Source organism: Drosophila gunungcola (assembly GCF_025200985.1).
Source record: "Drosophila gunungcola strain Sukarami chromosome 2R unlocalized genomic scaffold, Dgunungcola_SK_2 000013F, whole genome shotgun sequence".
NCBI classification, from domain to species: domain Eukaryota; kingdom Metazoa; phylum Arthropoda; class Insecta; order Diptera; family Drosophilidae; genus Drosophila; species Drosophila gunungcola.
Window position 1 is genome coordinate 624,801 of NW_026453171.1, and position 13,654 is coordinate 638,454.

Here is a 13,654-nt window from a genome sequence, read left to right on the forward strand (position 1 = left end):
GCAATGAAAATTTCAATGTTTAATTTGTATTATTTATTTTAGTACACATCATTACCTTATTTTGGTAAATGCAAGACTGCGAGCCCTCCACATATAAATTAGATAATATATTTACAAAAGAAATGTCAGTTGTTACAAAAAAATTGCAAATACCAAAAAATATCTCAAAAATGAGTATATTATCGAAGTATTACAATAATAACTAATAAGTACAACGGAATTCTGTGGAATGCTCCACTATTTCACTTTGTGTTATCATAATCAGACTCTGCATATTTCACAGAATTTGGGACTATTCGTTCCCTTTAACTCAACTTGTGTCTTTATACATGCTTATAAGTGCTGTTTGATTGAAGCCTACTTCTGCTACGACCTTTTACGAGGCTTATGCGTCGGTCGGTTCTGGGGGAGTTTAAACTCGAGAGGATCATAGTCCTCGTACGCGAGCTTTCGCTCTGGCGCCGATTCAGGTAACTTGTTGATTTTCTGCAGCCGTGCATAGACAATCTGCAAATGCCTACCAATATAGTCCTCGGCGGGGGCCAAGCGCTGGGCATACTGCAAACAGGCAGCGGCCTTCGCAAGCCTTTTGCGTTCCACAAACACCACACACAGGTTGTGCAGCCCTTGGGTGTTGTGGGGATCATAGTGAAGTATGCTTCGATAACACTTCTCAGCCGCATCCAGGTCCTTCATGTGGTTGATATAAATGTCGCCCAACAGGATCAGACCTTTCACATGCGAGGCGTGATGTCGGATCAGTTGATTTAAGAACGGCACCGCATCCAGGGGCCGCTTTGTATCCGCCAGCAGTAAAGCCAGATTAAATAGAGCACTACGGAAGTCAGACTTAAGGTGGATGGCCCTCTTAAAGAATTGCTCAGCGTCATCAAAGCTCGATTCATCCATAGCCAGCATGCCCAAGTTGAAGTACACCTTCTCGTTCTGATCATCCTTGGCAAGTACTTTATAAAGGCGTGAGCGGGACACCCTGCGCGCCTCCTCGCCACCTAGCTCCTGCAGGAGAATGGCTGAGTTAAGCAGCGCCTGCTCGTGTTCCGGATACAGCTCGATCGCCTTGTTGAAGTACACTTGGGCCTGCTGGCTCTTGCCCTGCTCCAGGAAGACCACGCCCAGATTATAGTAGATGTCCGCATTCTCGTTGTCATACAGCAGGGCCTGCTCGTACACCTCCTGGGCCTGGGCGGTGCGATTCAGCTTCATGAGAATGTCTCCGCGGTTGATATAAGCCTGTGAAACAAGGGCGTTTAGTAACAAATTCTAGTAGTACAAATGAATCGAGGGCTTTTACTTGAACATAGTCACTCCTCATGCTGATAGCCTGGCGATAGAGATGGTCAGCCTCCTCCAGACGCGTTTGATTCTTGGCTATAAGATTCGCCAGGTTGATAAACACATTTAAGTGATTGGGAGCAATGCGCGCATGATAGCTGACCCCCGGCTTGGCCTGTGGAAACAGAGCCTTGGCCTGGACATAAGCTTGTTCCGCCTCCGCATACCGCTTGAGATTATTGAATGTGCGACCTACATTGATATGGGCTCCAATGTCATCGGCCTGTATGCGCACGGCCTGCTGGAAGTAGAGTAATGCCTCTTCAAACTTTCCCTCGTTTTCCAAAGCGTGCCCCACGTTGTTGTACAACTTGGCGTTGCGTTGATTTACGTGTACGCCAGACATAAAGAGAGAGTACTCTGTTCGCCAGTCTGAATTACGCTGATGCGTTTTCAGAGCGTGCGTGAGCAGCAGAACAGCCAGGGCTGCCTGTCCAATCCGACGCCATGTAGGACTCCCACGACGCTGGAGCTGCTCAAAGCCGTAGGCCACCAGCAAACAGTAGCCCATGGATGGCATGTACAAAATGCGTTCTGCCACCACAAAGCCCACTGGGAAGAACAGATTGGAGGCTGGGAGGAAGGGCAGCACCATCCAGCCGAGACACATAATAAGAGTCCGCGACCTGGCCAAGTTGCGGGTGAAGCACGCCTTTGCCACCAAAGTCCCTAGCGCCATGAAGGTAAACAGTGTAGTCAAGTTGCGGGCATCCGCAAATCCCTGCAGCATCGGAACAGTGCCTGTGAAAAAAGGTTAAAACATTTTAAAAAACATTGCTGTCTTGAATTTATGAACATTACTCACCCATTGTCCAGTCGCAGCAGAGCAACGAGGGACAGAGCAGCAGCCAGCAGTTCAGGTAGATCAGGTAGCCGTAGGTGAGTTGCCGTTCGGGCGTATCCGCCGCCGAGGCTGGATTGTCGAACCGCGTAAAGATGGGCAGCTGGGAGCCCATCACATAGACACGGCCCACCAGCAGGGCCAACGTGATTCCGGCCAGAAAGATCAATCGTTTCCACAGCACCGAGGAAGACCAGCGTCGGATGCCCGAGGGATTCGTCAACTTGGGCGACTGCTGTTCGGTGTGCTCCTCGAACAGACGCAACACAAAGTGGCAAAGATGCAGCGGCCGCAGTTGATGCACCACGAACAACTCGTAGACCACGCAGATGCCGGCGATGGTGATACCTTGCTCCTTGCACAGCATGGAGGCCAGCAAACAACTGCCAAAGCAGGCGAAAAGCGCCAGCCAATTGGTTCGACGAGGGCAGCCCGAGTCGCCGACGGACCTCGTGTAGCTGAGAAATGCGGCCAGGAAGCAAATGGAAGAGAGCAATTCAGCGCGCCCGACGACGCCAGTAACGGCCTCCGTGTGAACCGGATGAACGGCAAAGAGCAACGAAGCCACAAAGGCGCATGTGTTGAGCTGGGAGGCTGAGGCTGAGGATGATGGTGAGGCCGAGGCCGAGGTTGCATTACTGCCCGACGAGGCACACTGGCGGAGCAGCAGCCGGCAGACCCGTCGCCACAACAGGCAGACCGACAAGTGCAGCAGCAGGTTGACGAAGTGGTAGCCAAACGGCTCCAGCGCATGCAGCAAGTAGTTGAATCGGAACGTTAGAACGGTAAGTGGGCGGTAGGACTTGTGGGACTGCTCCTTGCGCATCGGCGTGCCCCAGAAGTCATTGAGGAAGACGTTGCGCAGCGGCGTGTGAGGTCTTAAGTCCTTGTTGTCCCTAATGGCACTAATGTCGTCAAAGACCAGCCCGCACTGCGTGCTGTTGTAGTAGCAGGCGAGGCAGGCCACGCAAATGCACAGGAACTCGAGCAGATTGCGCTGCGAGGAGCTGGTCGCCCTTTCCCTGTCCTTCGGCGAGAAGGAGGGTGCATTCTGGAGGACTCCGGGGTTGGGGTTCATTGACATGTTGACTTCGCGTTACTTCGTGAATGGCTTCATGTATCCATAGTTGTTCGGTCAGGCGGCGAAATGTGACGTGCAGGGTTTTCCCCAGCCACTTTTGGCAGGTCCCTTAAAGGCCTGGAAAAAGTGCGGAAGGGAAAAAGCTTTTTCAATGATTAGTTAGCTATTATGTGCATTTTGTATAGCTTTTAATGCAGATTCTCTATAAAACAAACCCCTAAATGTATGCTACATAATTACAAACTTTTCAAACGGGATTCCCCCCAGAGTTACTAACTTCTGCAGTAATGCACATACATATATGCAAGCCCCTTGCAACTCTTGTGGATACACACAAAAAGCCAAATCCTCTTACTTTCCGGAATTCTCCCTTCGTTACTTACCGATTTCTCCCCTATTCAAATTGTTTTAAATGACAAACTTTCTACCGTTTTTTATGAGCACTTAAAATCTTACAAAGAAGCAAAAACTGATTGCGGAAAAAATCAATTAATACGCAACAAAGTAACTCCTTCCCGGTTACTGTCCTGGTTACCGACTGCACACACAAAAGCCCGAAGTTAACAATGTTGTAACCCGCGGCCCGACGGAGCTCCGGATCCGGACGGATACGGAGAGCGTCGCCGAGAGGCGGAGAGCATGAGAGATTTGTTTGCATAAACTGTTGTAAATATTATGGGGACTTGGGGCATTACTAGGCGGGGCAGATGGGCGGATGCCACAATGTTGCACTCAATGTCATCGATTTTCCGGGCGGAAAGTCAAAACAAACCACCACCAAGAAGCAAGTCAGCGCTGCTCGTGAAGAGCGGAGTTGGAGTCGGGTCTTTGGAGTCCGAGTCTCAGCTGAGCGCAACTATGTTGCACGACCGACTTTTCCCGAAGGACGACCGGGGTCGCACGTGCTCCGTTTATGGCTTTCCCGCCAAGAGCGGCACCTGCGCCCTCGCATCCTTGCACTTTCACTTGCCAGGAGTCTCGCTCTCTGGGCGCTCATCGCGCTCCCGCTCTCCGGGCGCACTTTAATGGCCGTGTGTGTTTTTGTAAAATTACTTTGACCGAGATACGGATTGGAGAAGGACATGGCTGAGGAGATATGGCGAAGGATAAGGGAGATGGAGCTAGAGCCGGAGAGCCAGCCGTGTCCTCTCCCATTTTGACATGGACGCCATTACAACGGCGGTGGCCTCACACACGCACACAATCACACGGCCAAAAACAATCCGAATGGCCAACTTTGTAGCAATTTAGCAATAATTACAATGTACAATGTTGCTGTTAAAACTCTCCACTGATAAGGCCGACATCGACATATCCCGCTAGTCCAACCACTCACTTGTTAAGGTAGTTCCATTGCCACGAATTAAATTAACATTTTAATAAATCAGAAGAATACGACTCGTTGTTGGTTTGTTGTTGTGTTATCGATTCGCCGATAAGCTGCTTCTTCTTCTCCATCAGCCATTCGCAGAGAACGGCTTATCGATATGCGGCGATAGTCTTATCGCGTTGAACCCATCTCTACCGCGTTTTCGGTAAAAGTGGGAAGAGAAAATAGCATTTTTCCAAAGGTTTGCCAAGAAACATTACAATCTAGGCGTAATCATGTCCACCGAAGACTTCTACTTGCGCTACTATGTCGGCCACAAGGGCAAGTTTGGGCACGAGTTTCTGGAGTTCGAGTTCCGGCCGGACGGCAAACTCCGGTACGCCAACAACTCCAACTACAAAAATGACACCATGATCCGCAAAGAGGCCTTCGTCCACCAATCTGTGATGGAAGAGTTAAAGCGCATCATCATCGATTCGGAGATAATGCAGGAGGATGATCTGCCCTGGCCGCCACCAGATCGCGTGGGTCGACAGGTGGGTTTTCTGGACAACCAGCGCACGTGAAAGTGAAGCCCCTTAACTAACCCAAATGTGTTTTTTAGGAACTGGAAATCGTCATAGGGGATGAACACATTTCGTTTACCACCTCAAAGACCGGCTCCTTGGTGGACGTGAATCGCTCAAAGGACCCCGAAGGCCTGCGCTGTTTTTACTACCTGGTGCAGGATCTCAAGTGCCTGGTCTTCTCACTTATCGGTCTGCACTTCAAGATCAAACCCATATAAGCCATGTATTCGAATGTAAGCATAGCCTATTTAACAGACTCATTGTATTTTGTAATGGAACCTCTAAAATTCTTGTACATGTATTAGCAATAACGCCGTACGTTTTGTGTACAGTTTTCAGTGAATAAATAATGACAATGGAGAACATGTTGTTCGTTTCTCTCTATTATTAACGGATACAATCAATTTTGAACTCCCTTGCAGTTTTAAGATTTCGTCGTCTGATTTGTATCAAATCCAAAGCATAATTTAAAACCAAGTGAAAGAACGTAATAGTGAGTTTCCCGACTATTAGATACCCATTACTCACCTTACAAACTTCAAACCAATTATTCACCCACAAAACAATCGGGGTCTGGGTGGCGCCATCGGTCGAACTGCAGGAAGCTTAGAAAGCCCGCTAACAGTTTTTTTTTAGGACAATAAGTAAATAACTTCTAAAATAATAGCTCGATCCTGATCAAGAATAGATATACTTAACAGGGTCGGAACACTAGGAAGTGTTACCGGTAGTTACGACTCATTCGGATTTTGTTTTTTTACAAGTCTATAAAAACGTAAAAAAAAACACCTCTCTATCAAAACGCTGAGAAGTAATAGTCAAATGGTGGAATGTCATAAATCGCTGAAATCGTCATCAAATTGCCTATAATGGCATTCGCAGTTAAAATTTTTTCAGATTTTCAAATTTTTGAAAAAAAATGACCTTACCCTTATCAAAAATGCAAAACTTGGTCATAAAATTAATTTCTTAAAAAAATCGATTTTAAAAAATCTGTCTTTGCACCAAAACAAAATTCATTTTTCTAAACCGATTGTGGGTGGGTAGTATAGGTCGCCAACTATACAAAACAGTCACTCTTATGGCTATACGTCTAATTTTGTCCAAGCTACAACTAAAGGACTCTTTCGGATTTTGTTTTTTGACAAGTCTCCAAAAACCTAAAATCTCCTAAAAAATCGGTTTTTCTATCAAAACGCTGAGAAGTAATAGTCAAATGATGGAATGTCATACATCGCTGAATTCGCCATTAAATTGCCTATCAAATGGCATTCGCAGTAAAATTTATTCAGATTTTCAAAATATTGAAAAAAAATTATGACCCCCACCCTTATCAAAAATGCAAAAATTGGTCATAAAATTAATTTCTTCAAAAAATCGATTTTAAAAAATCTGTCTTCGCACCAAAACAAAATTCATTTTTCTAAGCCGATTGTGGATGGGTAGTATAGGTCGCCAACTATACAAAACAGTCACTCTTATGGCTATACGTCTAATTTTGTCCAAGTTACAACGAAAGGACTCTTTCGGATTTTGTTTTTTTGACAAGTCTCCAAGAACCTAAAATCTCCTAAAAAATCAGGTTTTTCTATCAAAACGCTGAGAAGTAATAGTCAAATGATGGAATGTCATACATCGCTGAATTCGCCATTAAATTGCCTATCAAATGGCATTCGCAGTAAAATTTTTTCCAGATTTTCAAAATTTTGAAAAAAATGATGACCCCACCCTTATCAAAAATGCAAAAATTGGTCATAAAATTAATTTCTTCAAAAAATCGATTTTAAAAAATCTGTCTTTGCACCAAAACAAAATTCATTTTTCTAAACCGATTGTGGATGGGTAGTATAGGTCGCCAACTATACAAAACAGTCACTCTTATGGCTATACGTCTAATTTTGTCCAAGCTACAACTAAAGGACTCTTTCGGATTTTGTTTTTTGACAAGTCTCCAAAAACCTAAAATCTCCTAAAAAATCGGTTTTTCTATCAAAACGCTGAGAAGTAATAGTCAAATGATGGAATGTCATACATCGCTGAATTCGCCATTAAATTGCCTATCAAATGGCATTCGCAGTAAAAATTTATTCAGATTTTCAAAATATTGAAAAAAATTATGACCCCCACCCTTATCAAAAATGCAAAAATTGGTCATAAAATTAATTTCTTCAAAAAATCGATTTTAAAAAATCTGTCTTCGCACCAAAACAAAATTCATTTTTCTAAGCCGAATTGTGGATGGGTAGTATAGGTCGCCAACTATACAAAACAGTCACTCTTATGGCTATACGTCTAATTTTGTCCAAGTTACAACGAAAGGACTCTTTCGGATTTTGTTTTTTGACAAGTCTCCAAGAACCTAAAATCTCCTAAAAAATCAGGTTTTTCTATCAAAACGCTGAGAAGTAATAGTCAAATGATGGAATGTCATACATCGCTGAATTCGCCATTAAATTGCCTATCAAATGGCATTCGCAGTAAAATTTTTTCCAGATTTTCAAAATTTTGAAAAAAATGATGACCCCTACCCTTATCAAAAATGCAAAAATTGGTCATAAAATTAATTTCTTCAAAAAATCGATTTTAAAAAATCTGTCTTGCACCAAAACAAAATTCATTTTTCTAAAGCCGATTGTGGATGGGTAGTATAGGTCGCCAACTATACAAAACAGTCACTCTTATGGCTATACGTCTAATTTTGTCCAAGTTACAACTAAAGGACTCTTTCGGATTTTGTTTTTTGACAAGTCTCCAAAAACCTAAAATCTCCTAAAAATCGGTTTTTCTATCAAAACGCTGAGAAGTAATAGTCAAATGATGGAATGTCATACATCGCTGAATTCGCCATTAAATTGCCTATCAAATGGCATTCGCAGTAAAATTTATTCAGATTTTCAAAATATTGAAAAAAATGATGACCCCCACCCTTATCAAAAATGCAAAAATTGGTCATAAAATAATTTCTTCAAAAAATCGATTTTAAAAAATCTGTCTTCGCACCAAAACAAAATTCATTTTTCTAAGCCGATTGTGGATGGGTAGTATAGGTCGCCAACTATACAAAACAGTCACTCTTATGGCTATACGTCTAATTTTGTCCAAGTTACAACGAAAGGACTCTTTCGGATTTTGTTTTTTTGACAAGTCTCCAAGAACCTAAAATCTCCTAAAAAATCAGGTTTTTCTATCAAAACGCTGAGAAGTAATAGTCAAATGATGGAATGTCATACATCGCTGAATTCGCCATTAAATTGCCTATCAAATGGCATTCGCAGTAAAATTTTTTCCAGATTTTCAAAATTTTGAAAAAAATGATGACCCCCACCCTTATCAAAAATGCAAAAATTGGTCATAAAATTAATTTCTTCAAAAAATCGATTTTAAAAAATCTGTCTTCGCACCAAAACAAAATTCATTTTTCTAAGCCGATTGTGGATGGGTAGTATAGGTCGCCAACTATACAAAACAGTCACTCTTATGGCTATACGTCTAATTTTGTCCAAGTTACAACGAAAGGACTCTTTCGGATTTTGTTTTTTGACAAGTCTCCAAGAACCTAAAATCTCCTAAAAAATCAGGTTTTTCTATCAAAACGCTGAGAAGAATAGTCAAATGATGGAACGTCATACATCGCTGAATTCGCCATTAAATTGCCTATCAAATGGCATTCGCAGTAAAATTTTTTCCAGATTTTCAAAATTTTGATAAAAATGATGACCCCCACCCTTATCAAAAATGCAAAAATTGGTCATAAAATAATTTCTTCAAAAAATCGATTTTAAAAAATCTGTCTTCGCACCAAAACAAAATTCATTTTTCTAAGCCGATTGTGGATGGGTAGTATAGGTCGCCAACTATACAAAACAGTCACTCTTATGGCTATACGTCTAATTTTGTCCAAGTTACAACGAAAGGACTCTTTCGGATTTTGTTTTTTGACAAGTCTCCAAGAACCTAAAATCTCCTAAAAATCCGGTTTTTCTATCAAAACGTTGAGAAGAAATAGTCAAATGATGGAATGTCATACATCGCTGAATTCGCCATTAAATTGCCTATCAAATGGCATTCGCAGTAAAATTTTTTCCAGATTTTCAAAATTTTGAAAAAAATGATGACCCCCACCCTTATCAAAAATGCAAAAATTGGTCATAAAATGATTTCTTCAAAAAATCGATTTTAAAAATCTGTCTTCGCACCAAAACAAAATTCATTTTTCTAAGCCGATTGTGGATGGGTAGTATAGGTCGCCAACTATACAAAACAGTCACTCTTATGGCTATACGTCTAATTTTGTCCAAGTTACAACGAAAGGACTCTTTCGGATTTTGTTTTTTTGACAAGTCTCCAAGAACCTAAAATACTCCTAAAAATCAGGTTTTTCTATCAAAACGCTGAGAAGTAATAGTCAAATGATGGAATGTCATACATCGCTGAATTCGCCATTAAATTGCCTATCAAATGGCATTCGCAGTAAAATTTTTTCCAGATTTTCAAAATTTGAAAAAAATGATGACCCCCACCCTTATCAAAAATGCAAAAATTGGTCATAAAATAATTTCTTCAAAAAATCGATTTTAAAAAATCTGTCCTTCGCACCAAAACAAAATTCATTTTTCTAAGCCGATTGTGGATGGGTAGTATAGGTCGCCAACTATACAAAACAGTCACTCTTATGGCTATACGTCTAATTTTGTCCAAGTTACAACGAAAGGACTCTTTCGGATTTTGTTTTTTTGACAAGTCTCCAAGAACCTAAAATACTCCTAAAAATCAGGTTTTTCTATCAAAACGCTGAGAAGTAATAGTCAAATGATGGAATGTCATACATCGCTGAATTCGCCATTAAATTGCCTATCAAATGGCATTCGCAGTAAAATTTTTTCCAGATTTTCAAAATTTTGAAAAAAATGATGACCCCCACCCTTATCAAAAATGCAAAAATTGGTCATAAAATAATTTCTTCAAAAAATCGATTTTAAAAAATCTGTCCTTGCACCAAAACAAAATTCATTTTTCTAAGCCGATTGTGGATGGGTAGTATAGGTCGCCAACTATACAAAACAGTCACTCTTATGGCTATACGTCTAATTTTGTCCAAGTTACAACGAAAGGACTCTTTCGGATTTTGTTTTTTGACAAGTCTCCAAGAACCTAAAATCTCCTAAAAATCCGGTTTTTCTATCAAAACGTTGAGAAGAAATAGTCAAATGATGGAACGTCATACATCGCTGAATTCGCCATTAAATTGCCTATCAAATGGCATTCGCAGTAAAATTTTTTCCAGATTTTCAAAATTTTGATAAAAATGATGACCCCCACCCTTATCAAAAATGCAAAAATTGGTCATAAAATGATTTCTTCAAAAAATCGATTTTAAAAAATCTGTCTTCGCACCAAAACAAAATTCATTTTTCTAAGCCGATTGTGGATGGGTAGTATAGGTCGCCAACTATACAAAACAGTCACTCTTATGGCTATACGTCTAATTTTGTCCAAGTTACAACGAAAGGACTCTTTCGGATTTTGTTTTTTGACAAGTCTCCAAGAACCTAAAATCTCCTAAAAATCCGGTTTTTCTATCAAAATGTTGAGAAGAAATAGTCAAATGATGGAATGTCATACATCGCTGAATTCGCCATTAAATTGCCTATCAAATGGCATTCGCAGTAAAATTTTTTCCAGATTTTCAAAATTTTGAAAAAAATGATGACCCCCACCCTTATCAAAAATGCAAAAATTGGTCATAAAATGATTTCTTCAAAAAATCGATTTTAAAAAATCTGTCTTCGCACCAAAACAAAATTCATTTTTCTAAGCCGATTGTGGATGGGTAGTATAGGTCGCCAACTATACAAAACAGTCACTCTTATGGCTATACGTCTAATTTTGTCCAAGTTACAACGAAAGGACTCTTTCGGATTTTTTTTTTTTGACAAGTCTCCAAGCACCTAAAATCTCCTAAAAAATCAGTTTTTCTATCAAAACGCTGAGAAGTAATAGTCAAATGATGGAATGTCATACATCGCTGAATTCGCCATTAAATTGCCTATCAAATGGCATTCGCAGTAAAATTTTTTCCAGATTTTCAAAATATTGAAAAAAATGATGACCCCCACCCTTATCAAAAATGCAAAAATTGGTCATAAAATAATTTCTTCAAAAAATCGATTTTAAAAAATCTGTCCTTGCACCAAAACAAAATTCATTTTTCTAAGCCGATTGTGGATGGGTAGTATAGGTCGCCAACTATACAAAACAGTCACTCTTATGGCTATACGTCTAATTTTGTCCAAGTTACAACGAAAGGACTCTTTCGGATTTTGTTTTTTGACAAGTCTCCAAGAACCTAAAATACTCCTAAAAATCGGTTTTTCTATCAAAACGCTGAGAAGTAATAGTCAAATGATGGAATGTCATACATCGCTGAATTCGCCATTAAATTGCCTATCAAATGGCATTCGCAGTAAAATTTTTTCCAGATTTTCAAAATTTTGAAAAAAATGATGACCCCCACCCTTATCAAAAATGCAAAAATTGGTCATAAAATGATTTCTTCAAAAAATCGATTTTAAAAAATCTGTCTTCGCACCAAAACAAAATTCATTTTTCTAAGCCGATTGTGGATGGGTAGTATAGGTCGCCAACTATACAAAACAGTCACTCTTATGGCTATACGTCTAATTTTGTCCAAGTTACAACGAAAGGACTCTTTCGGATTTTGTTTTTTGACAAGTCTCCAAGAACCTAAAATCTCCTAAAAATCCGGTTTTTCTATCAAAACGCTTGAGAAGAATAGTCAAATGATGGAATGTCATACATCGCTGAATTCGCCATTAAATTGCCTATCAAATGGCATTCGCAGTAAAATTTTTTCCAGATTTTCAAAATTTTGAAAAAAATGATGACCCCCACCCTTATCAAAAATGCAAAAATTGGTCATAAAATGATTTCTTCAAAAAATCGATTTTAAAAAATCTGTCTTCGCACCAAAACAAAATTCATTTTTCTAAGCCGATTGTGGATGGGTAGTATAGGTCGCCAACTATACAAAACAGTCACTCTTATGGCTATACGTCTAATTTTGTCCAAGTTACAACGAAAGGACTCTTTCGGATTTTGTTTTTTGACAAGTCTCCAAGAACCTAAAATCTCCTAAAAATCCGGTTTTTCTATCAAAACGTTGAGAAGAAATAGTCAAATGATGGAACGTCATACATCGCTGAATTCGCCATTAAATTGCCTATCAAATGGCATTCGCAGTAAAATTTTTTCCATATTTTCAAAATTTTGATAAAAATGATGACCCCCACCCTTATCAAAAATACAAAAATTGGTCATAAAATAATTTCTTCAAAAAATCGATTTTAAAAAATCGGTCCTTGCATCAAAACAAAATTCATTTTTCTAAGCCGATTGTGGATGGGTAGTATAGGTCGCCAACTATACAAAACAGCACTCTTATGGCTATACGTCTAATTTTTGTCCAAGTTACAACGAAAGGACTCTTTCGGATTTTGTTTTTTGACAAGTCTCCAAGAACCTAAAATCTCCTAAAAATCCGGTTTTTCTATCAAAACGTTGAGAAGAAATAGTCAAATGATGGAACGTCATACATCGCTGAATTCGCCATTAAATTGCCTATCAAATGGCATTCGCAGTAAAATTTTTTCCAGATTTTCAAAATTTTGATAAAAATGATGACCCCCACCCTTATCAAAAATGCAAAAATTGGTCATAAAATGATTTCTTCAAAAAATCGATTTTAAAAAATCTGTCTTCGCACCAAAACAAAATTCATTTTTCTAAGCCGATTGTGGATGGGTAGTATAGGTCGCCAACTATACAAAACAGTCACTCTTATGGCTATACGTCTAATTTTGTCCAAGTTACAACGAAAGGACTCTTTCGGATTTTGTTTTTTGACAAGTCTCCAAGAACCTAAAATCTCCTAAAAATCCGGTTTTTCTATCAAAATGTTGAGAAGAAATAGTCAAATGATGGAATGTCATACATCGCTGAATTCGCCATTAAATTGCCTATCAAATGGCATTCGCAGTAAAATTTTTTCCAGATTTTCAAAATTTTGAAAAAAATGATGACCCCCACCCTTATCAAAAATGCAAAAATTGGTCATAAAATGATTTCTTCAAAAAATCGATTTTAAAAAATCTGTCTTCGCACCGAAACAAAATTCATTTTTCTAAGCCAATTGTGGATGGGTAGTATAGGTCGCCAACTATACAAAACAGTCACTCTTATGGCTATACGTCTAATTTTGTCCAAGTTACAACGAAAGGACTCTTTCGGATTTTTTTTTTTTTGACAAGTTTCCAAGCACCTAAAATCTCCTAAAAAATCAGTTTTTCTATCAAAACGCTGAGAAGTAATAGTCAAATGATGGAATGTCATACATCGCTGAATTCGCCATTAAATTGCGTATCAAATGGCATTCGCAGTAAAATTTTTTCCAGATTTTCAAA

General features: G+C 39.7%; 2 protein-coding genes across 2 annotated transcripts; one reads left to right on the forward strand and one right to left on the reverse strand.

Annotated features, from left to right (window-relative positions):
- Window positions 1–22: 22 nt before the first annotated feature.
- LOC128256070 (protein O-mannosyl-transferase Tmtc3) lies at window positions 23–4,704 on the reverse strand. The gene is made up of 4 exons (XM_052986124.1): window positions 4,612–4,704; window positions 2,159–3,392; window positions 1,313–2,094; window positions 23–1,251 (listed from the first exon to the last, which is right to left on the reverse strand). The coding sequence occupies exons 2-4, from the start codon at window positions 3,276–3,278 to the stop codon at window positions 367–369; spliced, it is 2,787 nt and encodes a 928-aa protein (XP_052842084.1). The 5' UTR covers window positions 3,279–3,392; window positions 4,612–4,704; the 3' UTR covers window positions 23–366.
- Window positions 4,705–4,762: 58 nt separating this feature from the next.
- Window positions 4,763–5,537, forward strand: LOC128256085 (protein mago nashi). Its single transcript, XM_052986148.1, has 2 exons — window positions 4,763–5,141; window positions 5,210–5,537. Exons 1-2 carry the CDS (start codon window positions 4,881–4,883, stop codon window positions 5,390–5,392), a joined length of 444 nt encoding a protein of 147 aa, XP_052842108.1. The 5' UTR covers window positions 4,763–4,880; the 3' UTR covers window positions 5,393–5,537.
- The last annotated feature ends 8,117 nt before the right edge of the window (window positions 5,538–13,654 follow it).

Excerpts from the sequence above, each read along its gene's own strand:
- LOC128256070 (XM_052986124.1), bottom strand. The coding sequence starts at position 3,278 with ATGTCAATGAACCCCAACCCCGGAGTCCTCCAGAATGCACCCTCCTTC. Across the intron at positions 2,095-2,158 it reads CTGCTGCGACTGGACAATGG|GCACTGTTCCGATGCTGCAG; the intron begins GTGAGTAATGTT and ends CTTTTTTCACAG. Across the intron at positions 1,252-1,312 it reads TGAGGAGTGACTATGTTCAA|GCTTATATCAACCGCGGAGA; the intron begins GTAAAAGCCCTC and ends CTTGTTTCACAG.
- LOC128256085 (XM_052986148.1), top strand. The coding sequence starts at position 4,881 with ATGTCCACCGAAGACTTCTACTTGCGCTACTATGTCGGCCACAAGGGC. Across the intron at positions 5,142-5,209 it reads CAGATCGCGTGGGTCGACAG|GAACTGGAAATCGTCATAGG; the intron begins GTGGGTTTTCTG and ends TGTGTTTTTTAG.